Here is a 26707-nt window from a genome sequence, read left to right on the forward strand (position 1 = left end):
CTTTGGTGAGCGGAGACGACTCTGTCGAGGGCGTGGCTTCTCACTGGGGTGGCTTCTCTCGTGGACACAGGCTCTAGGTGCGCGGGCTCAGCAGCTGCGGCTCTGAGCTCAGTAGTTGTGGCGAATGGGCTTAGTTGCCCCGTGGCACGTGGGACCTTCCTGGCCCAGGGATCGAACCTGTGTCCCTTGCATTGGCAGGCAGCTTCTTAACCACGAGGCCATCAGGGAAGCCCGAACGCGCGCTCTCGCAGGAAGGGGAGGGACGGCCAGCTGCTCAAGGTGTCAGTGTGTGCTGTCTGCTTGGTCGCTCAGTCGTGTCCGACTCTTGCGACCCCACAGACTGTAGCCTGCCAGGCTTTTCTGTCCATGGGCTTCTCCAGGCAAGGACACTGGAGTGGGTTGTCATTTCCTGCTCCAGGGGACCTTCCTGACCCAGGAATGAAACCTGGGTCTCCTGCATTGCAGGCAGACTCTTTACCAAGTGAGCTACCAGGGTATCAGGGACACATCTAGGACGTGGAGTCTAGAATGCTGTTGGATATAGTATTAAAACCATGTCAGGTCACAATGACATATTGATTTAGGCATGACTGTTAATGATGTTAAACCCACAGTCTGCTTGTGACTGATCACAATTAGAATCTTTTCTAGAAAGGAATAAAAATTACTCAGATAACTGTTTTACCATAACAAGTTAAACATAGGCCAGAAACCATTAAAGACTGGTAACCAGAAATTTTTTGAAGAAAAATATGATTGTGACAACAGACTCATTACCCAAGACATCCTTCTCTAGATCTCCCTGTTACGTGGCACCTTACACTTTACTTTCAAAACACTTAACATGATTACGGTTATTTGTGCAATCTGGGGTTTGATATGTGTTCCATGACTACTGTAAACTGAAGGAAGACAGGGAGCATGTTCATTTTATTCACTACTGTATGTTCACTGTATTCACTGCTTGGCATGTAGCAGGCATTCAAGTATTTTTAAGTAAATACAAAGTCCCCTAGAAGAATTCCAAATATGTTTATAGCCTAAACTGTTTAATCATCAAGTGCCTATTCCATTGGTTACTTGTTTCTATAGAAGTTTTACAGAGTAGCTGTTAAGAGGATAGGTGTTTGGGAGTCTAATGGACCTGGCTTCAAATTTTGGCTGTACTATTCACAAACTTTGTTACCTTGGGCAGGTTACTTGAGGCTCAGTACCTTCATTGGTAAAGCAAGTGTAATTCCCACCTTGTAGGACTACTGTAATGAGAATTTGGCAATTTGTGTAGAAGGTAAAGGCAACTATCATTTATAGTGATGTTTATGATCAAATGCTAGGTATTGTAGACTTCAGTAGTACAGAGCTCCTCAAAGAAAATCTAGTCTGAAAAACCCATTTATTGTTTGACTCCTCTTAGACTCCTGAACACTGAGGAAGAGTTGATCACAATGGAAGGTATATCTCAGCCCACCTTTAGTATCATCCATCCATCCATCCATCCTTCAGTCATTTCCACAGTAGTGCCCTATTAAGACTGTCTGATTTACACATGCAGCAACTTGTTATTTATGTGGTACACACTTTCAAACCTTCACTAGGCTCTTCATTTTTTGTAAAACAATACCCAAAGTCTAGAACATGGTTATAGACGCCAAAATACTGGCTTCCTGCTGACCTATCCAATCTTCTAACCCTTTCCCATTTATTCTCTTAACTCTGGCTCTAGACTTGTCAGTGTCGCTAACACACCCAGCCAGCTGTTACACCACAAAGATTTGGCACAGAATTGGATTATCCCAACTTCTCGTTTCTTCAGGTTTAAACATTGCTTCCTTTATGGAAACTTTCTGTCCTTTTTTGGCTCCCTGTCTGGGCATCTTTCATAGCACTTTTAATTATTTGCAGTTTTAACGTTTGTTGAACAGTTTACCTTTCTCGAAGAGGTTCAGGCCTCCAAATGCAGGCCATCACAGAGTATATTTCTGCAAGTGTAGACCAAGCAGGCCTGTTAGCACAATGGGCCACTCTTTGTAGACTCAGTTTGACATAATAGGAGGCCATGTCCCAAGTCAGGAGTATAAAGCCACGCGGTCTCACAGGCTACTATGGGTACAAAGAGAGGACTGAGCAACTTCTCTTTTAGAAGTTTCTTTCAGAAAGAAAAATTGAGAGGATCCCCTGGCAGTCCAGTGGTTAGGACTCTGTGCTTCCACTGCTGAGTGGAAGCACTGCTGTGCTTCAATCCCTAGGTTGGGGAAACTGCAAGTAGCCTGTGGTGTGGCAAAAAAAAAAAAGAAAATCCTTTTCAAAGGTCACATGTTATTCACAGAAACAGTAATTTCTGTTTTCCATCTCTTTCTCAAATGAGGAACTGTCAACACTGGATGCATAACTGGAGTTGAACCTACATGAGTTGAGTTGGATCTGCATGACCTGGTTTTTACCTATGCTTCCAACTTTATTTCCCACTACTCACTTTCACAGAAAGTACAGCTTAATTACAAAACTGGTATTTCTGGTACTTTAAATGCCACCTGCGACTTTCTATCTTTCATCCTTCACATTAAGTTCCCCTCCTGATATTTTTCCAGTCAGATAAGACTGGAAACTTAGCTCCACCTCTTCCTAACTTTTATCAGCTAGACACTGCATCCCCATCCTTTTAATCTGTCAAATAAGAATACGAACAGTACTGACTTCACGGAGTTATGAAAATCCAACAAGATAATTTTATGTTACGTACTAAAAAAAAAAAAAAAAAAGTCTAATTACCCTGCAATCTCAGCACTTTCCACTTTGTATTCTAGGCCTCTGCTTCTATAACTTTTCTGTGCCTGTGAATCATCTGGAGATGTTACTGAAACGCAGATTTTGGTCAAGAAGGTCTGAACTTGACAGTCTACATTTTGAACAAGTTCTTAGATGACATCCATGCTGCCAGCCCATAGTCATAACTTTGACTCTTTGCAACCCCACGGACTGCAGCTCACCAGGCTCCTCTCTGTCCATAGGATTCTCTAGGCAAGAATACTGGAATGGGTTGCCATGTCTCCAGATCTTCCTGACCCAAGGATCGAACCAGTGTCACTTAAGTCTCTTGCATTGGCAGGTGGGTTTTTTACCACTAGCACCACCTGGAAAGCCTACCCCAGCCCTCATATTGAAGCTCCATGATGGCAGACTCCGTAATAAATTTATTTTTATCTCCCAAATACCTGTAATTATCTTTAAGTATGTGTGTACTTAAGTGTTTGGCTAATGACTCTGTCCTTCAATGACTGTCCTTGCCAGCGCAGCTCAGAAGCAGGCAACCTGGGACGGAGGGGATAGGTTGGGGCTGAAATCCCTAGGAAGACTCATCAAAACCGTTCTTCTCCATCATTGCCTACTTGCTCTCTTTCACATGTGTGCTCACAAACATGGAGAAACACAGAAGCAGGAGAATTCTGGGTAAAGTGCAAGAATCAAAGTGTCTGGCATTCTCGATTTCTACCTATTAATTTTAGGGGGCACAAACTCAGTGCTTCCAAGTCTGGAGTATTTGGAGGACAATCCCCAAAGAGATATCAAGTAAAAATGATAGGACTAAAAGCTTCAAAAATAACCCCCTGACCTTCTGTATTATCATATAATCACACATGCTGGTTTTAACAGAACATCGTCTTCAATAAAGATCAAAGGCTTCCCTGGCGATCCAGTGGTCAAGATTTTGCCTTCCAGTGCAGGGAGTGCAGGTTCAGTTCCCAGTCCAGGAGCTAAGATCCCAGGTCTTCTGAGCCAAAAAACCAAAACATAAAAAAAGAAGCAATATTGTAACAAACTCTATTAATAAAGACTTTTTAAATGGTCCATATTGAAACATCTTAAAAAAAAAAAAGAAAAAAAAAGGATCAAAAGAAGCAAACCACTCCAACTAGAATAGAAAATGCTTCTAGGATCATATTAAAGCAAACTTTCAACTGGGTTCTAAAAACTAGGGTTTGGTACTACTGCCAATGGACTCTCTTGGTCCTTCCAGGGTATAGGAGTTAGGAGTGGTTAAATGAATACAGCTGAGTCTTTTTCTTTCTTTTGGCCAAACCACACAGCATGTGGGGTCTTGGTTCCCCAACCAGGGATCAAATCTGTGCCCCCTGCAGTGGGAGTGCAGAGCCCTAACTAAACCACTGGACCACCGGGGACTTCCCCTTTTTGGATGGATACAGTTGAGTCTTAAAATTAGCAGCTTTCTCTTGGTCTGATCTAAAAATCTCTAGAATGAGGAATTTTTAAGATGGGACCACTGGTTATTTCTCATGCTCAGACCGCAGGTAAAGGACCTTTTGAAACGATCACTTACACCTCAACACTTTGTAAGGCAGGAAACTGAAGTCCAGAGGGGAAATGAGCTCAAGATCCCAAAGAACTCAGTCAGTAGTGACCTCGGCCTCTAAGCAGTTCCACTGTTTCTGCCACTTTGGCTTTCAACAGAATCTTGTTTGAGAATCTTGTATCCTACTAAGATCTGAGCCAAGAAATAACTTCGGCTTGGTGGTGGTAGTGGTAGTGGTGGGGTGCTTTAGACTCTTAGGGAGATGAGGTGGTAGAATAAAAACCTTTTAAGAGCTGACAAAACAAGGTTTAAGGGTCAGAGAAAAGATCTTAAAATTCTAACCAGAGGCATAAGAAGGGGATTTTAGGAGTATCTGTGTCATTTCACTGTTAAATAATGATAAAGTGACTTCACAAAGAACAGAGAATAAAGCTGCTATATAAGAAAACACTGCTTTTCTTGTCATTATACATGGATGTCCCACAGTCCGCTGAAACTTTAATACAAAGACCAAACTCATCTTGTGTTTCTATTCTCTTCCCCCAAACTCCTTTCTAGTCTTGCCTCAATTGGTTGCATCCATCACTACAGAACCTTAAGTTTTCCTCATTTTCTCCAGTGCCTAATACGCCTCTTAAATTTCTCAATTTCATCTGCTCGTCGCTCTGCTGCCGTCGTTTGTCGCAATTACTTTAACAGTCTTAGATCTGTTTCCATTCTCAGCCCCTCAAATCACACTCATTCAAGCAATCTACAGATTAATATGAATGTTGTTTAAAATCCTGTAAAGGCTCTCAGCTGCCTATGGACTCAAGTCCGAACTCCTCAGTGTCTGTGGTTTGGCTCCTGTCTCTACAAGCAGCTCATCTGCTCCAGGGCTCCCCTTTTACTGCCAGCTGATCACATTATCTGTAGTTGCCTGGAAACATGGCTTTATTATCTCTGAATGTGGTGAGCTCTTCACATTATGCCTGGCATACCCTCTCCTTTCTACCTGAAAAACTCCTGAACATCCTCTTCCAGGAGCTACCTTGACTGCCAGAGTTAATTACTCTATCTCAGAATTTTCTTTCCACAAAATTTTTAAGACAACAGTCATTCAAAAGGAAGCTTGATCTGAACGGTTTGGTTAATAACCAAGGTAAAATATAAGTGCACATTTCAGAAAATATATGTGCAATTCCAATTCATGTGTGGCATGAAAACTCATTATGAGTAAACGAAAAAAAATGGGTGAAAAATTGTAATTTATTGAAACTCAACTCAAAAAATATAAGATGCTGTAGTGTACAATATATTACACAAAGCACCCTCAGGTGCACATTCAAGTCAAGTAAGAACTCCATATCCCTTTCCCTAGCCCTCCCACCCTGGGATCTTAGTATCTGTTCCATATACAATCATGCACACTTAATTTGAAAAAGGAAGCCCCGATATATTTTGATGTATTAATTAGCACCAAACAAGAATACAGTTCCATTTTTTAATAAAACAAAAACAAAAAACCCAATCAATAAACCAACTGGAGAGCTAATGGACTCAGCCAATACTGCTGACATAGATATTATACATTCATGTAAATACACAGCCTATTCTACCCTAAACGACGGTGTGGCTGGTTCTCAGCCTTTGTTCAAGTTGGCAATTGTCCCCATGTTGCAGTGCTGGAGCCAGTCTGTTTCTAAAACAAAATTGCTATTTAGGAACTTCCTACACAAAGCTCATCTGTCTTTTTTGTTGGAAACAAGTCTAAAATTGGTGTGGAAAACTTAGATCTTTCAAGGACAACCACTGGCCGAAGATAATGAAGCTGTTTTAAGGCAAGTTCTCCACAGTCTGTTAATGCTTTGTCCAATACGACCCTCAGGTTTTCCAAGGAGGGAACTGTTGTCGTCTCAGCTACTATTAAAGGTGGGATTGCAGTCAGGTTCTCATGAATTGCAGAGTCACTGGAAGAATGAGGTATGTCAACTTCAGGGTCATTGTCATTCACCAAATTATTTGCCATAACACTCCCTGTTAAGTCATTACAGGGTTGTGAAGAATTATTTAATGTTAAGTGCTCTGAAGGCTCCCAATCATCAAAATCATCTTCTTTCTCTTCACTTTCCTGAATAAATTTCAGAAATGAAGATTCAAATCCCATAGGTTTATAAGTCTTCAAATCAAATGACCTGGGCTGTGGATGCTTCCTGAAAGTCTCTTTTGGAACATGGGTTGAATTTTTTACAGTGTTTTCTTGCCCTGAACTTTGCTGCCCAGTTTCCGAGTCTTTGATCCTTGGTAAAGGCAGCTGGAAACTTGTGAAATAAGTCCCACTTTCAGTCCCATCAGGATTAGGAATGGAATTTTCTATTTTACAAGGAGGAGGCTGAACTATATTACACTGTTCCAAAGAAGTGGTTTCTGAACTATGGTTACATTTCAGAGTTCCTCTGTAGAGCAGAGAATCCGCATCAAAAACTGGGCTGCTCTCTGTACATCCTTTCTGCCCTCCGTCCCTTTCACCTGGATGGAGGGGATCAGCGGTCTGGACAGGCACGCCAGTGTCACCTCGGGGATGGCTGTGCTGGGTGAGCTCTGATTCACAGCCTCTGTCTTCTTCTTTCTTTATGTAGGGCTCTGCTTCAGAAGTGGGCTCCTCCTTAATTTTGGTACCGTACTTAACACACATGACAAGGTTTTCCATCTGTTGCTCTAGGTAGGCACTACTCATCTGATGGGTGCGCTTGTAATGCCTCACTATGCTGCTCTCCAACTTCACCACAGACAAGCACCCCTGAACCATGCAGGGGTACTGCGTGTGCTCAGAATGCTCCACGCACATGTGGAGGGCTTCAGCTCTCGTTTTAAAACTAATCGGAGCTTTCTTGTCTTTGATTAAGCCACACTTTTTAGCCTTGGCATTAAACGATCTCCTGGTCGTCTGATGTTCGTGCCCCTGAGGGTGAGTTGTCTGACACACCTTTTCACTCCGTAGTAGCCTTTCATTTGCCACTTTCTGGCTTCTAAACAGATCATCGTAATAGTCCTTATGTCGGTAATATACATGTTGAGAATAATTACTGCGATGGGTGAAAATCTGGCCACAGCCATTAAGATCACAATGAATTTCATAGTCTGAATGTATTTCTCCTTCAATGTTATGCTGTTCCATCAAGTGGTGCTTCAACTTGCTGAATGTATAAAAAACAGCAGGGCACTGAGGCTGGTTACAGGAAAATCTGGCCACTGACTCAGCTTCAGCGAGCACTTTCGGCTCTTCAATGTGGTCTAGGTTATGAGAGTCACTACAGTGCTTCGCAAGAGCTTTGGAACACAGGAAGCGTTTGTTACATTCCTTATACTTGCAGGCGAATATCTTTTTACATTTGACAAGCTCCCTTTTGGTTCTTGCTTTGTCTTTCTCCAAACATAACTGCTCTTTGTTGTACTGATGTACAGTCCTGTAATGGCGGATCAAGCCTTTGAGATTGGTGAAGGAGGAGTTGCAAGTTTTATGAATACAATGGAATGGTTTGTGGTATTTATTCAAAATGTAGCAGAGATTTCCTTTAGCAACAGTTCTCCTGCTACCTCTACCCTCTCTTCCTTCTCCTTCTTCTCTATGGCTGCCTATTGGTGATGAGAGATCAGATATTTTACTTTCTGTTTCTTCACAGGATGACTCCAAATCTGTTTCCGAACTGCACTCATCCTTTTTAGAATGACAGTGTGGCTTCTCAGAGTTACCACTGGGATCACCTCCATGTTCTGCAGGACAATCAACTTTCAACCTATCTACTGAGCACGGGCCTTCATGATCACATTTTTCATTATCTAATAGTTTTTGAGTTACTCTGTCGCTGCCAATTTGATGTTTATTTTTATAATGAATCCTAAGGTGTGTTTTTCTCGTAAATGACCTTTGGCAAATATGACACTGGAACGGGGAATACCGATGCTGAAACATGGTTAACTGAAGGACTTTTTCTTTTGAATAATTATGTTTTTTAAGATAATGCATTAACAACGCCTCTCTAGTCACAAATTCGTATTTGCATCCTTGAAGCTCACAGAAAAAAGGCTTGGCTGCCAACTGTGCCAGGTACTGACTTGGCATATTTTCATCTTGATTCTGAAAATTAAGATCTGAGATTGTAGCTGAAACTGCTTGAAGAGACTTAGCACCACTGGATGGGTACCCCTGCAATGACCCTGAGAAAGATCCATGGGTTATTGAGTTTTTCAAGCTTAAATGTTTTAAGCGTAACAGAAGTTCCAACATGGTATCCTCTGTACAGGGCCTTTTAGATGCACAGATGGAGGCTTCTGAGGAATAGCCTTGATGTTCTCGTTTACATTTAGTATGGATATTGTGATCCAGACCTTCATCTGGGGAGTCACTGTTTGTATCTGAGCTGGGTTTAGGTTCTGCATCAAACTTTTCAGTCGTTGGATTGTGTTCATTACCCAAACAGGGAAAGAGATCCTTTGTCTTTACCTTTTTGGGTTTGAAATGGTATGGATGAACCTTCCTTAGGTGCTTCTGCATGCCTCTTGCGTTTTTGTATGTGGAACCACAGCCATCAAAACCACAGGTAAACTTACTCCCATCAAAACAAACCGCTACACTGGAACATTTCTCCTTTAAACTGGAGGGCACAAAAACTTTTTCATGAGTTAATAATATATCCTGCATGGTTTCAGAGTGATCCAGCGTGTCAATCAACTCTTCATTCATGGAAGCTGAAGAGCTATGACTTAACTGATCACTAGAATTACTGTCACTGTTTTCTTTCAGAGTTTCTGTAGTTTCTATCTGAGAACTAGCTGATCCTGCACAGAAGAGAAGATCCTCTGGTAAATGTGACTTATCAGTTTGGTCAAGCAGATGGGGCTGATCAATACAATCCTGCTTTTCACCTGCTGCCGGCTCGAGTTTCACTGTTTTCTTCACATCTCCATTTGAACTTTCAACATTATGCATTGAGAGGTGATTCTGGTATTCAATTTTGGAATAATAGAACTTTTTACAGCCAACGAAGTTGCACGTGTAAGATGCATCCCTAAAGTGTTGTGCTTCATGGTGGTAAAGCTGTCCCAAGTCACTGAAAACAATATTACAGCCATTTAATTCACATTTATAACGCAGATCATCATGTTTTTGTTTATGGTTAAGCAGTTCGTTCACTGATCCAAACCTAGCATAGCAATCTATAGATACACACATATAAGGCTGAGGACCACAATGCACTTGTTCATGCTCTCGCAGGTGAAAAGCAGACATGAAATGTCGTCGACAATAAGTACACTTCTCTCTTCTATTTTTCATATCTAAGTAGTGCTTGGCATTTTCATCATTATTTTGGTGTTCAGCTTTAAGATGCACACTTAAGTATTTGAACTGCTTAAACACACGGGAACAGTCTGTGCCAGGACATGGGTACAAATCTCTGTCTTGTAGGTGGCAATCTTCTAATTTGCTGAATGTGACATATTCATGTGACTCTCCTTTGGCTTGTTCATTCAGTGATTGACCTTGCTCCAGGGCTGCAGAGGGGCTCTTGGGACAAATTCCCTTTTGAGAGCCTTTCAACAGTAATTTCTTTCTAGAGCGGTCCCTTCTGCTTGGTGGCATTTTAACATGTTCCATCACATGAGGAACAAATATTTCTTTTCTCTTGAATTTTTTAATGCAAACCGGACAGGTGTAAATTCCATCTTCCATATGCATCTTAGAATGATGAAGAATCCTGGCCTCTATACATTCTCGCTTACATAACAAACAGAAAAATTTATACTGAAGCCACCTCTGGTATCTTTCAGAAGAACCAATGGGTTTCTTGTCTCTCTTCTCCTTATGTTGATCTGTCATATCTCTTCTTCTATATTGTTTATCTTCTTTACCTTCCTCATAGTCACTGAGAAATGACTCTAAAACATCTGTGTCGTTAATAGACATTTCATAGCCACTTAGATCATCATCAGAATCTGAGGCTTCTTGTCCTAGAAGTTGGTGGCAGTGTCGTTTTAAAGTTTTCCAGTCCCAAAATTCAGGATCAAAAGGCCAGTGGGCTTTTAAAGCTAGTAAGAGCTCACATCGGAGAGAATTTGGAACTGGTGCATTTTCTTCATCAAATTTTTGATCTGGTTGGGAATACAGTTCTTCCAACATGTTAAATCCATCCAAACTGGGTTCAATTAAGAATTCTGTAAGTTGACAGGCTCGTCTAACTTCTAAATCTTCTGGCAAAAGACAAGCAATTGTTTTACAAACTGATGCCTTCATTTCTTCATCCTCACTTGTTCTGAGTTGAAGAGCTCTGACACATAGTAAAATCGACACCCCAAGACCAGCATCTTGTGCCTGTTAAGAAAAACAGGGAAGAAAAGGTTTTTTTTCCATTTGGAAAACTACATAAATTTGGAAACACTACATAAATTTCACTGATAAGATACACATATACACTCTTCTTAAAACTTATAAACAACAACAATGTACATTTATAGAGTATCCAACTTTATAAAGCACTGTATATTGTTATTATTTGGCCACACTGTGCAGCATGCAGGATCTTAGTTCCCCAACCAGCAATAAAACCCATGTACCCTGCAGTTGAAATGTGGAGTCTTAACCAATGGACCGCCAGGGAAGTCCCAAAGCACTGCATATTAAAGCAGTCCTTAACCCTCAAGAAATCTACCTATGTGCCAAATGTGTAAATAAAAAAGGCACATAAATTCAGAGGAGCTCAGAATAAATAAGGTCACTGAAAGATTCAAAAAAGAATTGTCTCAAGCTGGGTAGGAAGGATAGGGCTTAAATAAATGGGTTTAAGAGGAAATACATGTGTATAAGGGAGTTTAAGACTGAATTCAATTTTAAAAATTCATGTATCATGAATAACTGGGTGTTTTCAAAACCTCAAGGGTAAAATAAATGATTTTTCCATTTCCTCCAAAAAAATTAGTATTTTATAGTTACAGGTGTACTGAATCTGTTTCCCACAGAAAAACAAAAGAAAATTTCTCTATAGCAGCAGGTTCTCAGAAATCAGTCAAAAATCATGAAAAAGACCTGGTTGTATATGATAAAAGGCAAGTGCATTTAAGATGATTCTTGCTGAAAGGGTATATGAAAATAATATGAACCAAGAAAAGCAGGATCTTATGACACAGTAGCTTAAAACACGATACAGAAAAGAACAGAATTTTGAGCCAGACTCTGACTGCCTTTGAACCCCAGCTTCACAACAGTGACAAGTTCTTAACTCCTCTAAGCCTCAGTCTCCTTATCTGTAAAATGACAACTGTAGCAGCAGTATTAGATTTTCTCCTAATGTTGTTTTACAAATGAAGTAAGGCAACATAAAAGTGATTAATACAATGTTGGCACACAGTACATGTTCAACAGAATCCCATATAAAATACTTGAGGATAAATCCCACTGTTCAAACATCAATTCGCTAAGCAATTATTCTGTGTTGGGTACCATTCTAAATGCTGAACACAACGAAATAACTGCCATCAACATACAGAACTGTCATTAATCTTGGACATTATTCTGAATAAACTTTTTGCATAGATTATCCTCATTTGACTTGGCTATATCCCACATGCCCTTGATACAATATGCCAAGTCACTTCTTCAGTTTCCTGTTTAAAACCTATCAAATTATTCATATCCATCAGTTTCTTGAAAATTCAGTTCCACATTCCACACCCTAATTCTAATTTATTCACCACTCCTTTAACAAGTAACTATCTGTTCAGAATGTATAATGGTAGTTTTGTGGGGATTTTCTGGGAAAAGTATTCTTAGTGATTTCACAAATTTTACCATTTCAACTAGATTGGGCGGTTTAAGAAAGAACAGATCTGGATTCTTTGCTGTTTACCTCACAGAGTCTTGCAAAAGGGGTTGAGTAACCTGTTAAGAACCAATGAAAGATTTTAAAACTTAATGGACTTTCTCCTCCAAGTCCTCTGTGCTCTGACTTACAAATGATAACCATTATGCCATTTGTCAAGATATCCAGGGTCTAGATCCTTACAAGTCACCATTTCTAATTTTCAGCTTCTTTATTACTAAAGAGAAGGAAATAAAACTAGACAAAATTTTGCAAAATGGTTCTAACTTGTATGTTCCACCAAAAAGAGCTCAATGGTCAAATAAACTGGCTTCAAGATTATCCCTCTTCTTATACCTTCCACTTCAAATATAACCAACATCTATATTCATTCTTCTGTCATACTACTTTTAAAAGTCTTAAGAGAGCCCCTAGATTCTCTAAAGTCATCCCTTCCAATATGAGTTTCTCAAGTCACAGAATCAAAGTTTAACAACTCCTGAGCACCTTTAACTGATTATCTGCTTTAAGCTCTTTATTTAGAGAAAATTAAAACCCAGAAAATAAGGAGGTACAAGGCCTGCCTTCCGCAAGAGACCCAATGCCCACAAAAGTTTTTCAGCATCATTAATCTTTTCCTTCCCAAGGGCTATGTAACTGGTTGCTATGCACTAAGATCATTTCACCTCTTTCACAAAAACCAAATACCTGATTTTATCTGGTTACAGAGTCACCCAGAATAATCAGTTTATCTCCAAGCTCCCCCTTGCAGCTAGGTGACCGTGTTTGTGTATGTGTTAGAAGGAATGGGGGGAAAGGTGTGTCGTGGTCTGCTTCCCACTCTACCTGCTATCTGGAATGAAGACATTCTAGCTGGGATTGGAATAGTTAGATCTTGGAACATGAGCTGGAACCTATGTGTTAATAGCAGATAAAAGGAACCTGGGTTTCTGATATGTGGAGCCATGAAAGGATCCTTGGCCTATCTAGCTGGGTTATCGACCTGTATAGGAGAGGGAAAAACTTTTTTCTCCTTTACATCACTATCATCTGGGATATCTCCATTCACAGTAGAACTAGATCCCAAATGACAGAGGTTAGATCACCTCTTGCTTTTAAAAACCTAGAGGTGTCTCACTCAATTTGAAGGAATTCCATTTCACTCCCCTTCCACCTACCAGTCCATAGCTTTTCTACCCTTTAGGACAAATATCATAAGTAAAGATTACAGGGGGAAAATATCCTAGACTAGGATGAAAAACAAATGGGTTCTGGTTATACAAATGGACAGCAAATTCCTTGGTATGTGTCAGAAACCCACCTTCTCTAATCCTCTAACATTTTCCCATTTTTGTGGTTCCCTGAAGTAAAAAGAAATCTAAAATGACCCCCTGACCTTCACTTTTGTATAATCTCCTCACTTTGAGTATAAGCAGAACCTATAAATATGGAATTATCCTTATGACTACATTGTATGTTATATGGCAAAAGAGACCCTGCAGATGTAATTAAAGCCCCAAACCCACTGATCTTAAGACAAGTGGATTACCTGACCCAATCACTCAAGCTCTTTAAATCTAGGTCTGGAAGTCAGAGGTGAAGGAGGTCATATTTGAAGAATTCCTTGTGCCTTTGTGGCTTCAAAATGAAAGCATGAACACGAGAGTGGCTTCCAGGAGCTGAAAACAGGCTGTGGCTGACAGCCGGCAAGAAAATGAGGGTTTCAGCCCTACAACGGAAAGGAGCTGCATTCTATCAACTGTAAGAATGAGCTTAGAAGTGGACTGTCTACAGAGCCTCCAGATAAAAACTCAGCTTGGCCAGCACCTCAGTTTTGACCTTGTGATGCTGAGCAGTGAACCATGCCTCACTGTGCTGGATTTCTGTCCCACAAAACTGTGAGCTAATAAATGGGTGTTGACTTTAGGGCTAAGCTGTGAGAATCTCTTACGCAGCAAGGGAAAACGGCCTTTCCTTAAAGATTTAAAAAAAAAAAAAACAAAAAAAAAACCCTAAAGCCAAAACTTTTAAAAGGCCAGTTGTACCACTGATTATTTTAAACAGGCAAGTTCTGTAATTACTTGAACATGCTCCTATGATAGGGACACAACTTCATTTGTAGTGATGAGAAATAATAATCACCTAGCTTGTCTAAGTATGTAATTTGCTTCTGGTAACTGTTTTACATTTTCCTATCTTCACTGGAGAAGACTAGATACACAGTATTAGGATATGGATAGTACTAAAATAGGATACATTAAAGGAGATAGAACACATCAATGATACAACTGTGCCTTGACTTTAATATAAACAATCCTTGGATGTTGTCAAAAAAGTAACCCATAAAACATAGCCATAAACTATCATAGATACGAGTATATAGGGATCTCTGTCATTGAGTAGACACTAAAAACAAAAACCAAGCATAGCATAAGGCTCATCTAAATCTCCAGTCTTAGTATTAATTTATGGGGCCGAATTCAAAAAATAAGGTTTTATACACAGCACTTTATTTTAGGAAATATTTATTTCTTAAAAAACAAGACAAAACTAACTTGCTTCCTAATTTGCACAGAAGCTTGCAATCTGTGTACAGTCCATTCCTCTAAAACCTAGATAATCTATCACTCCATCATGAAGGAGTTAGTCATTCCATTATCAAGGAGCTGGAAAACACAATTATGCTTTCTTCACTAACAATTACTCTCCTAATTTGCCAACAAACATGTCTGTATATAATACAGAACACTATTTTAGGAAAACCAGACTTATGTTGGGGTGACTGAGGGGACAATCAAGAAACAATCTTTCCTTCCTCCAGTGGTCTGTAATGTCAATCACTATTTTCCACGAAGAAAATTGTAGATTCCTAGGAAGTAAATCTGCAGAAACAGCTAGCTATGTCCAGTTCCATAATCTTATTAAACCTCATTATTTCTCATTTTCCCTTATTTAAAAAGAGTTGCCTGAGAAGTTCTCTCTCCACTTTTTCCTTCCCTCCATAAACAATCAGCACAAAAAGCATAAATTACTCACTTCAGTTTGTATGACTCTAATCAGGCAAAATAAATGCTGCTGTGTTTTAGCTATGACACCAAACTGACGACAGCGCTCCAAAAAAGTGTCTACAGAAGGGTCGATTCTTCTTTGCAGTTTACTCCAAAAGAGAGTCAATTCCCTATTTTAAAAAAAAGAGAGAGATTATGATAAAACATTTAAAGGAACTGGTATTGCTACCCCAGTTTTTCAGTTTGTGAAAGTAAGCTGACAGTAGTGTAACAAAATCTAGAAGAACAAACTATATTCCCTATTTTTGTTGTTTAGTGGCCAAGTCATGTCTGTCTCCCTTGTGACCCCATGAACTGTAGTCTGCCAGGCGCCCCTGTCCATGGGATCTTCCAGGCAAGAACATTGGAATGGGTTGCCACCTCCCTTTCCGTATTCCCTATTGCTTCCTCTCAAACTGGTTAAATTGTTAAAAAGAATCCTCCTTGAAAACCTCCCCACTTTCTTCTTTGTGTCTGGGGAAAAATAAAAACAACAGAAGACTACTTTCTTTATGCTGACATTTTCAAAGACTTCTTTAGATCCCACCTTATCCTAAAAGGTTTTACTCCTTACACTGGTAATTATACTGACTGAATCAAGCCCTGTTCTAGTGGGCAGGGATCATCAGACATCACTATGCTGCTAACAAAGTGCATACAACTATGAAATAGTCTAATGGTATACTTCTCCACATTAATCTCATGAGAAACGCTTTTCCATCTCTAAAATGTCATAATGCTACTTAGGCCTGTATCTTGGAATGCTTAAATATTACTAATAAAATTAGTAAAGCGACACTCTTGGAAATGGCTACAATAGAAGAATCCCACAAATATACAAAGAAAATCTTGAAAAGAATAAGTTACATAAAAGCACTGAATGGGTTCAGAGAAAACTCTCAAGAAAAAGCACTAGAAACTCAAAACCATCCAGGATAGAAATGAGTTAGAATGTGAATATGAAATGTGAATGCAAGGAAAGTTACTTAGCAAAACAAAAGAGAAATGTTATCATTTTCTCATACTTTTAAGGAGGTAACTGGCATTTGGATATGGTAAAATTCTTACATAGATACAAGATAGACCAGCTATGAAAATAGCTACCAGGCAAGAAATTGGGATGACTGTTCATTTTTAAACTTACAAGACTGTTTTACGCATATGTTTATCTTACTAACAAAACTTTAGAAAATGGAGAATTACATATGCTCAGAGTACTTACTGAAATATATGTACATGAAATCTATGCTATTAGAAAAGAAAAAATCATCAAAGCTAGTGAAATCTGATTATAAAGATAAAAGGGTAAAGAATATCTACTATCTAAAATTCATCAACTAGCTAGAAGTTTAAAGTTAGGCAAATTTGATAAAGTGATAAAAGGCAGGTTGAGAATTAAAATGTCTCAAAATATTTTTTTAATAAATAAGAATGTGTGGGGTCTGATTTATTCCAAATTAAGTATTTCAAACTCTAGTTATCTTAACTCCAAATAACCATGATCAAAAAAGAGAATTTCTATCATGTATTTTATATCTGTATACATATTTCCACAGTTTCAATTCAACAATTTAAAACTACTATTGCCCTCCCAAACATAGAAACATGCCTGAAACCATGACAACTAGTGGATTACTTACTAGTGAGAAAGTCAAGATGTCACTTTAACCATCCATTCAAATCTACATACCCAAATAATGAACTACCACCAGCAACTTATAGTCTCCTGGATCATACATGTACTAGGATAATACTTCTTTAATCACTATAATGATGTGATCTTTTTAAATAGACAATCATTAAAGAATATACTGAAAATGATTCTACTGTATGGATACTTCCAATGCTCAGATGATTTACTTTACCTTCAAATTAGGTCACTGCCTACCTCAAAATAACAAATTACATACAAATTTATAAAAATTGGAAAGGAAATTTAAAGGAAAAACTGGCAGACTTCTATCTACCAAATAAGAACTTTAAACTATGTTTCTACAAAGCAGGAAGGAGGCCCATGATGTCACACTGTGATCCAGAATTTAGACATTTTAGAAGCAAGGTAAAGACAACTTTGTGGAATTAAGGAATGGCAACCCCCTAAAAAGAGCTCCTGGAAAGGCTGATTCTCATGACCTTTTTTCATCCTTTAAAAATTTCAGTTAAATATTAATAAAACATATGGATATCCTGGATCTGATCTTTGCCACGTGCTAAGGACTGACCTGTAAATTAGACAACATATATGAAGACCCTGGTATATCCATCACAGTCTAGTTGAGAGAGAAAAGACATGAAATTACATCTGAAGAAACATAAATATATAACACACAAGATTTAAGCTCACAGGTGCTACAGAAACCAAAGGTCAACGTATCAAACACTAACTGAAAGTTTAGAGTGGAGATTAAAGTTCAACTTTAAATGATTTTATTTTCAGAGTAGCAGTGGTAACTACACACCTGTATATACACTGTCCCATTAAAATGGTTACCTTTCTCACTTGCGTGGCTACTCTAATTACATTACCACTGCCAAACAGCGATAGGGAACTCACTCCTTCAGCCCTTCCCTGACTTTTGTAAACAGCCAAAAATTTTTTGTGGCCAAGCTTAATGAATAAGCTAAGTGATATACCTTTTGAGATCAATAATATGGTAACCACTATAAAGTAATAAGATTTATTGCAATTTGTTAAGCATCTCTGAAGGAAATTTCTAAAAGAATAAAAAAGTTTGGGCGACAGTTACATAGTTTACCTTTCAACTATCTCCAAAGGTAATGAAATTTAAGAACGACACTTTATAAATTCTAGTATATGTATTTAAAAATAAGTGACTGGTTTTATTATCATATTCCAACTTTACTGTTGCTGATAAAATGCCAATTAACATTTTTTTTTCTTTTTCTAGACAAATACTCCCATATAGCCTACTATCTTCAACAACAGGAACATCTTGATCATAACAAAAGAATCTAATCTATTTGAACAGAACTCCTGGGATTTATTTTCCTTAGTAAAATTCAGTTTTTATGTCATGGCTATTCTAACTCCAGTATCTACTAACTTACCACCCACCCACCTCCCTCCAAATAGAAAAGTGAAAAAAATACTTTAAAATTCTAAAATTTTATATTCTATTTCCTTCTGAAATGCTTGGAAGAAGCTTACTTTTAACAAAGTGTGAAGTGATTTAAGATTTTCTTTCCTTTCCTTTACTCATTACAGCTCCTCAGGAGGCCAACAAGAGGGAAATCCCTGTTAATCCCTTCCTGCTGCAGAAGAAGAGCATTAATCCTAGCCCCATTAGGGAAACAAGGGAAGCTGTATCAAGAATATTACAAGAACCATGTGACTACAGTTTAAAAAACTCTTTATAATCTGTAACACATCCCCTATGTGGCTTAATGTGATTTCTTTGCACTAAAAACCTAGCTGTAGCTAGCTGATATTACTCCTTATAGGCAAAGAAAATAACTATAAAAGAAAAAAAGGCCTATATTCATTATAGGCAAGGAAAATAACTATAAAAAGGAAAAAATGGGGGTTGCTCCACAAATAAATAAATACATCTGCTTTACTGAGGTTAAATCTCTAATCTCTTATGCATGAAAAGCAAACAAATCCTTCTACTTGATAGTGATCAAAAATATCACTGCTCTGCTAAAATTTCTTTTTACTTACATCATTTCTTTTGGTTAGCTAATAAAAATGCCCACAATGATTATTACAAAATACAGTGAAGTCCTGTCCCACTACCTCCTCCCTCCTCATAGGAGATGTAACTCTAGCATAGAGGACGTGGTAGCAGAAGACTGCCATTTGAATTCTGGCCCTGTGTCAAGAAAACAACCGTATGAGGAGCCAAAAACCCTGGGCTTCGCTCTGTGACTTCAGCCCTGAGACCATGGGCAACTGAAGATTTCCAGAATTCCTTTGATCCTCCACTCCCTTATCTGTACAGTGATTACTATGAGGACTGGGTGAGATAATTTATGGAACACAAATAATATTTCTACATAAATTAGTAAATAAAAAGAAATACAGTAACATAAAAAATGCTAACAGCTATAAAACTTTACAAATATATACAGATGCTCCAGAGGGAGAGCAATAAGGGCTAAAGTATATATAAAAGGCTTTACTGGGTTTTCCTATAAACAAAATGCTTATTTCCAACTTCAAGCCATCCTTAAGAGCTCTTCTAATCAAGATGATGCAAATCCAACCAATCCATTCTTTGAATACTACCTCCTCTCTAACACCCTGCTTAAATACTGGTATACACTGAGCACCTTTCTCTAATACCTTATAGCTCATCCATACCACTAATCTGATACTTACTGACAGAGTGTTACATTTTAGAGGTTTGTCCTGCTGTCCTAAATAGCTTCAATACAGTTAGGATGAAAGAACCACGGGTTACACCTTACTGTTTCCTTTTTAGCAACTAAGTACTCTGTATGCAAACAAGACATAAACTGAATTAAAACCAAATAATGCAATTTTGCTGAACAGTACTAAAGTTGCAAAAAAGATTACTATTCAAAAGGATTTCCCTCTCTAGTGCAAGTTTGACCTAGAAACCTAGATAATTAGTGAGTTTCCAAATATGAGGGTGAAAGTGACTACCAGAAGATGTGAAATAAATGTAAAGGATAACAAACCAACACCTATTTGGTTCATACTGCTATAATTTTATCTTCAAAGAAGAAGATTTACATTGAAGTTAACAGACAACCCTCCATGAAATAATCAAGAGGAGTTCAGACTTTTCACTCTTTCTTTATTTTTGGACTCAATATTTTTAATTAAATGGTTTAGCTTGTAAGTGAGATTTAATTCTCATGTCATCATTTAATCCACTTAGACTTTAAGTTTGAAACAAACCAATGTTTTAACATAAACCCTAAACGCTATACTATGTACTAACGAATAAAGGGAATAAAAACTAAATATACTTACCAAGAACAATATACACTTGCAGTTTGGAGCTGCTGGGTAAGGTAAGTCGTACAAAGAACAAATGCTGTATTATCCTGACCCTCAGATTCCAGATTACATATGATGTCTAGTATTTCCTTGCAGTCGACCTTTGCAATCTATCAAAAATGAGATGACTAAGTCAAAAAGAAAATGGTGACTTTTCTGTAAATTTTGTTATATAACATGAAGCTTCTTTATGTAACATTTTCTATCTTTGATAATTCATGAGGCAAGAATTAGAGGCGTATAATTTTCTTCTACTAATGGCTGAGTCTGCTGGAATATTTCATATAAGAAATTATTAAACAGAAGAAAACAGACACTATGAGGAAGTTCCACTGCAGTCCCAACACATATAAAAACATTTTTGTAGAGTTAAAAAAAAATTAGTCATGAACACTGTTACTATATAAAAGAATCAAACTATGCATAACTTCAGGTTATTTTCACCTGAAGTACCATCATCTTTTTTTTCCCTTGTTTTTTGTTTCTTTCTTGTTCAATTTTATTCAAGTCACTCAAGTTACAGAAAGAAAAATACCATGCTTACCCTTACTCCCAGTAGGGCTAAAGGAGGACTGCTGAGAAACTGTTTTAAATATAAATGCTATGGTAACATATTGTTTTCTCATATAATTAAGGAAAAAGTATTTTGTATAAATGAGTTTTTCACACAACTAAAACACTTTCAGAAACACATCTTTTATACTTATACTATTTATAGGAATCTTAAAAAACCAATCTCGGAGCAAATAAGTAGAATTTTCTGGGGATCTTTTTGTATCGTGGTAAAACAGGAGATTAAGACTTGTAAAGAATCTTTCTCAGTCTATTTTACCCTTTTCCTGTCTTAATAAACAGGATATGGAGAACATAATCTATTTCATGACTGTGTCAGCACTATAAATGTCAATTATACTAGGCACCAACCACACAAAACAATGATACTTTCAGGACAAATGACGTGTATTATCAAGGCAAATGAAGCATATAGTTTAGCTCATCTCTGGTGTTTCTAAGTCTCTAATTTCATGAGTTCAGGATTATGTACATCTTGTTCAAAACTCAGCATTTATCAGTGTCCAAAACATAAAGACACCTAGTAAATATGTGCTAATAAATGGAATAAATGAAATCAGGTCTAACCAGGATAAACAGATCATTTTTAAAAAGTGAATCTTATTTCTGTGTTTTTTAATCTTTTCAAGGACCATCCAATGACATAATAAGCAGTGCAATACAGTGGTTAAAAGCAATTATTGTAGAGCCAGGCTGTATACATTCTCTTCCCAGCTCTATAGCTTCTAGCTGTATGAACCTAGATAAGTTATGTAACTTCTCAGTAACTTACTGCCTCTTTCCTCATCTATCAAATGGGAATAACAGAACGTCCCTCATAGTTATTACAAGAATTGTATGCTTCAGTACAGCACAGTGACTACAGTTAATACCACCATACTGCATATCTGAAATTTGCTAAGAGTATATGTCAATTATATCTCAATTTTTAAAGATGTGGTACATGTGCCTATTAAAGTCAGAGTTAAAACTTTTCATTAAGAGTAAATAACAAAAAATTGTTTTCATAAAACATAAATTTTAAAAAGAAAAAGGAAAGTGAACCTTGGGATACTAGAAAGTAATTAAAAAGATCATTCTCAGATGCAAAAATCACTTGATGCAAATTTATATCTAATGAGTGTTGGGAGGGAAAGTTGTTAAAGCCTAAACATAATTAAATTCAGGTTTCAAGGAAAAAATAAAATCATACATTATGAAAATGGAATTCCATGTCCTCTACCATAGCTGAATCAATCAGAAGGGTCATCCAGAGACGAAATGCCCAGAACAGAGCCACTTAAAATTGTGCTGGCTAAAGGATCAAAATAAGGATTCCACAGCAAGTAATGAGAGTTGCTCCAGAGTCACCACCACCACCACCTACCCTCCACACCATGTTAAAGCCCATGTTGAAAGCCAAGAACTCTAACATTCAATTTTCGCAGCAGTATAAAATCTCCAAGCTGAGAAATAGCACAAGAAGCTCTCTACTGCCAGGCATATACATTAGAATGGAAAAAAATACAAGCTGTATTTCTAGAATATTTTTATTCACTTCAAATAATTTTACTGTAATGTCTTATTTTATCAACATGGTAAGATCTGTAACATTAGCAAGGCAGATGGTATACTTACTTCACACAAAAAAATGAGCCTAAGACAGACTGTTTCTTGTCTCAAGTCAACTGTGGTAAACAAAGTGAAAAACTAATCTCATATGTCATTTTACTCCTAAAGGGAAATCCTTCAATTCTGAAAGGGTACATTTCAGAGATATACAGGCTTTCATCCTTTGGAACCAAAGTGTTTAGAACAGTAACAGTGTCTAATAGGCCAGAACAGTCCCTCCTCCTCTCGCCTAACCAATCCTCCTCCTCCTCCAACATCCAATTGAAACTCTTTTTCCATTATCAAGTCTCCACTCAGATTTCTCTAGCATCCAGTGATCTGTTGCCCTGCCCTGAATTCACAGCATGTTGTCAACACTTTTAATTGGGCTATTTTTAATTCTACTGAGTCAACCATTAAACTAGTGATTCACATTGGCCTTTATCATTTCTTATTCTACCTTTTCGCATGATTTTACTTTGGCCCTCCAACTAGATGATGAACTCTTTGAGGAGAAGAGCAGTCTTATAAATGATATCCAAAATTGTCTGTGCACTAAATCTGGTCAGAAGGAAAATGTACGTATCCTTCAGTCAAAGTAGTGCTATTTACAAAATACTTATATACTGTGCTAGACATTGGGGATACAAGTCATTTTTGCCCTCGTGTAACTCACAGGGATAATAAATAAGATTATACTGCATGTTAAAGACTACACTGGGGGTGTACAGAGTATTTTTCAAATACCTTTTGTCAGAAAAATCTAACTGAAATTTGGGGGGAAGGATTTGAAAACAACTTTTTGAATGAAGTCACAACTGATATGTGAATTAAAAGAATGCATAGGAATAAGCTATGAGAAAAAGTAGAGAGAAATAAGAAAAATTTCCAGACAGGAAGAAAAAGACATGCAAGGGCCTAAAAGTGAGCATGGTCCTGAAGGAACAGAGATATTTCAATATAACCGAGTAACAGAGCAGCACTGCTGGGACAGCAAATCCAGCGAGTTCCCAGGAAAAGAAGCACTTTTGTTCTTCAGCATCTCAGGGCCTTCTGAGTCTGCCACAGGGTGCTGTGGTAACCACGCCCCTGCACTGGACTAATCTCCAGCAATTTCTCAAACTGACTTCCAACTTTTCTCCAAAAGCTATACATTTCCAGTAAATTTTAAATACTAACATTCTTTTGGTTTGTGTTCAACACTGACATTTACCTTACATTTTAGAATACAACTATATGCCTGATAATGAGTCTTCTAACACAAGGTCCATAACACCCAAGCACATGCTTGGGTTAAGCCTGTTAAGCCGCTTCAGTTGTGTCCGAGTCTCTGTGACCCTATGGACTGTAGCCCACCAGGCTTCTCTGTCCATGGGATTCTCCAGGCAAGAATACTGGAGTGGGTTGCCATTTCCTCCTCCAGGAGATCTTGCCAACCAGGTATCGAACCTGCATCTCTTATGTTTCCTGCATTGGCAGGTTAAGTTCTTTACCATTAGCGCCACCTGGGAAGCCAAGTACATAATTTTAACACATGTTCTTTTCTTATTCATGAACTTGATAGTTTTACTTCCATTCAGGTTTTTATTGAGAAAGTAGCACTATTTTATGGTGGGCCTATTTAATAGCAGAATTATTTTAACCTTCTGATTAAGAACTCATTTGCCTCACACACACCTATCTAGGCTATTAACACTGGAACATCCTTCTAGCCTTACTTTCCACTTTCATTTTACTAAGTAATAAACAAATCTGACTGTGTCTGTTACATGTCCTCCCTTACAGGCTCTAAACCCCCAAAAAGCCAATACCATGCCCTCACTTTGTACTTTTACCCACCAACCCCCTAAATGCCTGCCTCAGGATCATTGTTCAACAAATAAACACCAGTTAACTTTTTTCTTAGGGTGGGGGTAAAGAGAATCTTAGCATTTTGCCCCAAATACCTGCATTTTCTTGAATGTAGAGGAAATGTGGAAATATGACAAAAAAATTAAGATGACATACTTTTTAACACCTCATTAGTAATACAGTTATATTACTTGTCCCCAGCTACTGCAATAAAAAGCTTAAAAGCACACTAAAAATAAAATACATGCCACAAAATACTTATCAGCTAAAGTAAATTAAAACGAAGGTCACTGACAAGATTTTGAGAATTTCAATCAGTATCTAGAAATACTTTGTACCTTGACAGGTATTGAAATATCTTTCTTATTCTTAAATATGAATCTTATTTCTGGGTTTACATTTTATAGCTATTAAGACAAGTATAACACATGCATCAAATAATAATTAAATCTTTGTTTACTATTTATCTTATCCACTAGAATACATGTTTCAGGAGGGCAAAAATTTATTTCATTCACTACTGTATCTTCAGTGTACAACAGTGCCAGGTACATGAAGGAATATCAATAAATATTTGTTGGAATGAAAGATAACTACAAGATAAACAAGTAAGTGCCCACAAAGTGGCAGGATAAGTGGGAAAGATGGAAAACAAGCAGCACAATGTGGACTGGAGTGAGCAAAGAAGGGCTTAAGAAAAACAGCTCTTCAGGGGATACCAGTGTCTAGATGGACAAAGGTGTGAATGACCCCTCAAAAGTTGCCAGAATGAGCACACAAACAAATGTGAGAGTAGTCACGGCATATGAGGGGAGGAGGATTATCTGATAAAACTGTAAAGAGTGATATTTACACTTAGCTGGCACTCAGTGAAAGAAAAGTTGAATTAATAAGTAAAATTAGAGACTTAGGATGGGTTTCCCTGGTAGCTCAGCTGGTAAAGAATCCGCCTGCAAAGAGGAGACCCCGGTTTGATTCCTGGGCTGGGAATCGAACCCAGTGCTACCCACTCCAGTATTCTTGCCTGGAGAATCCCCACGGACAATGCCCTGGCAGGCTACAGTCCCCCGGGTTGCAAAGAGTCGGACACAACCGAGCACACAGCACAGACAGGACAGCTCCTCGGCACCAGGAGGCGTCGTGGATAGGGCCACGCCACAGGGCTGTGCGGGTTCACACTGCATGCGGGCGACTGGCTAAGGAGGGTAAGAGGTGCTAAAGTTCACGTGTGGCACTTCCTCTTAGAACTGAGACCTCTGAAAGGCAATCACGTGAGATAGGGGGACAGCGGAGCACGGTATTTCTTGCTGATTTCCATAAAAGTACCTATAGGCTAATGCTAGTGGAGACTCAAGGACATGGGATTTATCCTTTGTGTTTTATGGGGAATCAGAGGATTTTGCTGTTACTGTTTTTCTGGATATACACCTGAAAGGGATGACTGGAATTCAGCATAGTTTTTAGTATGATTAACTTATATTTATTAATTTCTCCTGCTTATAAAAATATTTATATTAGAAAACCAGAAAAACGTAAGACCTTACACCTCAATAGTAACTGTTAAAAATATAGTGAGTTTTAATCGCGTATTCTGTCTATATACACTAACTACATAGCATGGGTTCAATACATGACTACTGCAAATATGTAGCTATTCAAGAGAAAGGTCGGATTATGTTGATTGTATATTTGTTCTTTTATCCTAATGTTCTGTTGTGACTTAAGAGTTTTTTTTATCAGTTCACAAGACAGAAAGGAGAATGTAAACAGATTATCGAGGCAGAGACAGCAATAAGATGTGAAGAAAAAAAGCATTGTGAAAGTAATAATAATGATGATAATATTTCTAAACCTTATACAACATTACATATGTCATATACTGCTCTACAAATTTATATAAACTATTACATCTACACAACAGTCCTACAATGTAGATAAACTACTGTTATCCCTATTTATAGATTACAAAACTTGAAGCACAGAGAGATTAGGTAACTTGACAAAAGTTTTATAGGTAGTACACATCCCTAGATCTATCCCAGGTGGTCTGGCTCTAGAGTCCATACTCTTGGCCACTATGTTCTATTGAGATGCTTTAAGGGTAGAACTGACAATACACTATTACCAAATAGAAAGGAAACTATATTCCCAACTGTTTGCTCTTTGAAGGCAAGGAATATGATGATTGTTTTATGTCTAGACATTTACTGAATTGAAATGAACTGACAGCAAAACCAGCCTAGAACTCAGAAGCATCTGAAAGACTACTCAGGCTCATTCATTATACACCATGTTTTCACCTTAAGCTTCTTCCAAACCCTAAATAGTCTCCTCAGATTTTTCCTTATCAAGATTTACCTCATAAAGTCTGATAAACTTAATGATACAAAAATATAAATCGTGCAGAAACATTATTAATGACATTTAAATATACCAGAATCAAAACTTTGTGGATTTAAAAAAAAAAAAAAAAAAAAACTTTGTGGATAAAGGCTAATGTTGGAAACTCAGGTGT

The 26707-nt window shown here is 37.9% G+C and overlaps 1 protein-coding gene across 2 annotated transcripts in view; it reads right to left on the minus strand.

Annotated features, from left to right (window-relative positions):
- Positions 1 to 5539: 5539 nt before the first annotated feature.
- Positions 5540 to 26707, minus strand: part of RLF (RLF zinc finger) — a 77944-nt gene continuing 56776 nt past the window's right edge. For both annotated transcript variants that reach the window (XM_043461765.1, XM_043461766.1), the window contains 3 exons: positions 20152 to 20288; positions 15178 to 15319; positions 5540 to 10658 (listed from right to left, as the gene is read on the minus strand). In XM_043461765.1, coding sequence (XP_043317700.1) covers positions 6009 to 10658; positions 15178 to 15319; positions 20152 to 20288 — 4929 coding nt within the window. In that variant the 3' untranslated portion in view covers positions 5540 to 6008. The remainder of the gene's footprint in view (positions 10659 to 15177; positions 15320 to 20151; positions 20289 to 26707) is intronic.

This window comes from Cervus canadensis, chromosome 2 (assembly GCF_019320065.1).
Source record: "Cervus canadensis isolate Bull #8, Minnesota chromosome 2, ASM1932006v1, whole genome shotgun sequence".
NCBI classification, from domain to species: Eukaryota; Metazoa; Chordata; class Mammalia; order Artiodactyla; family Cervidae; genus Cervus; species Cervus canadensis.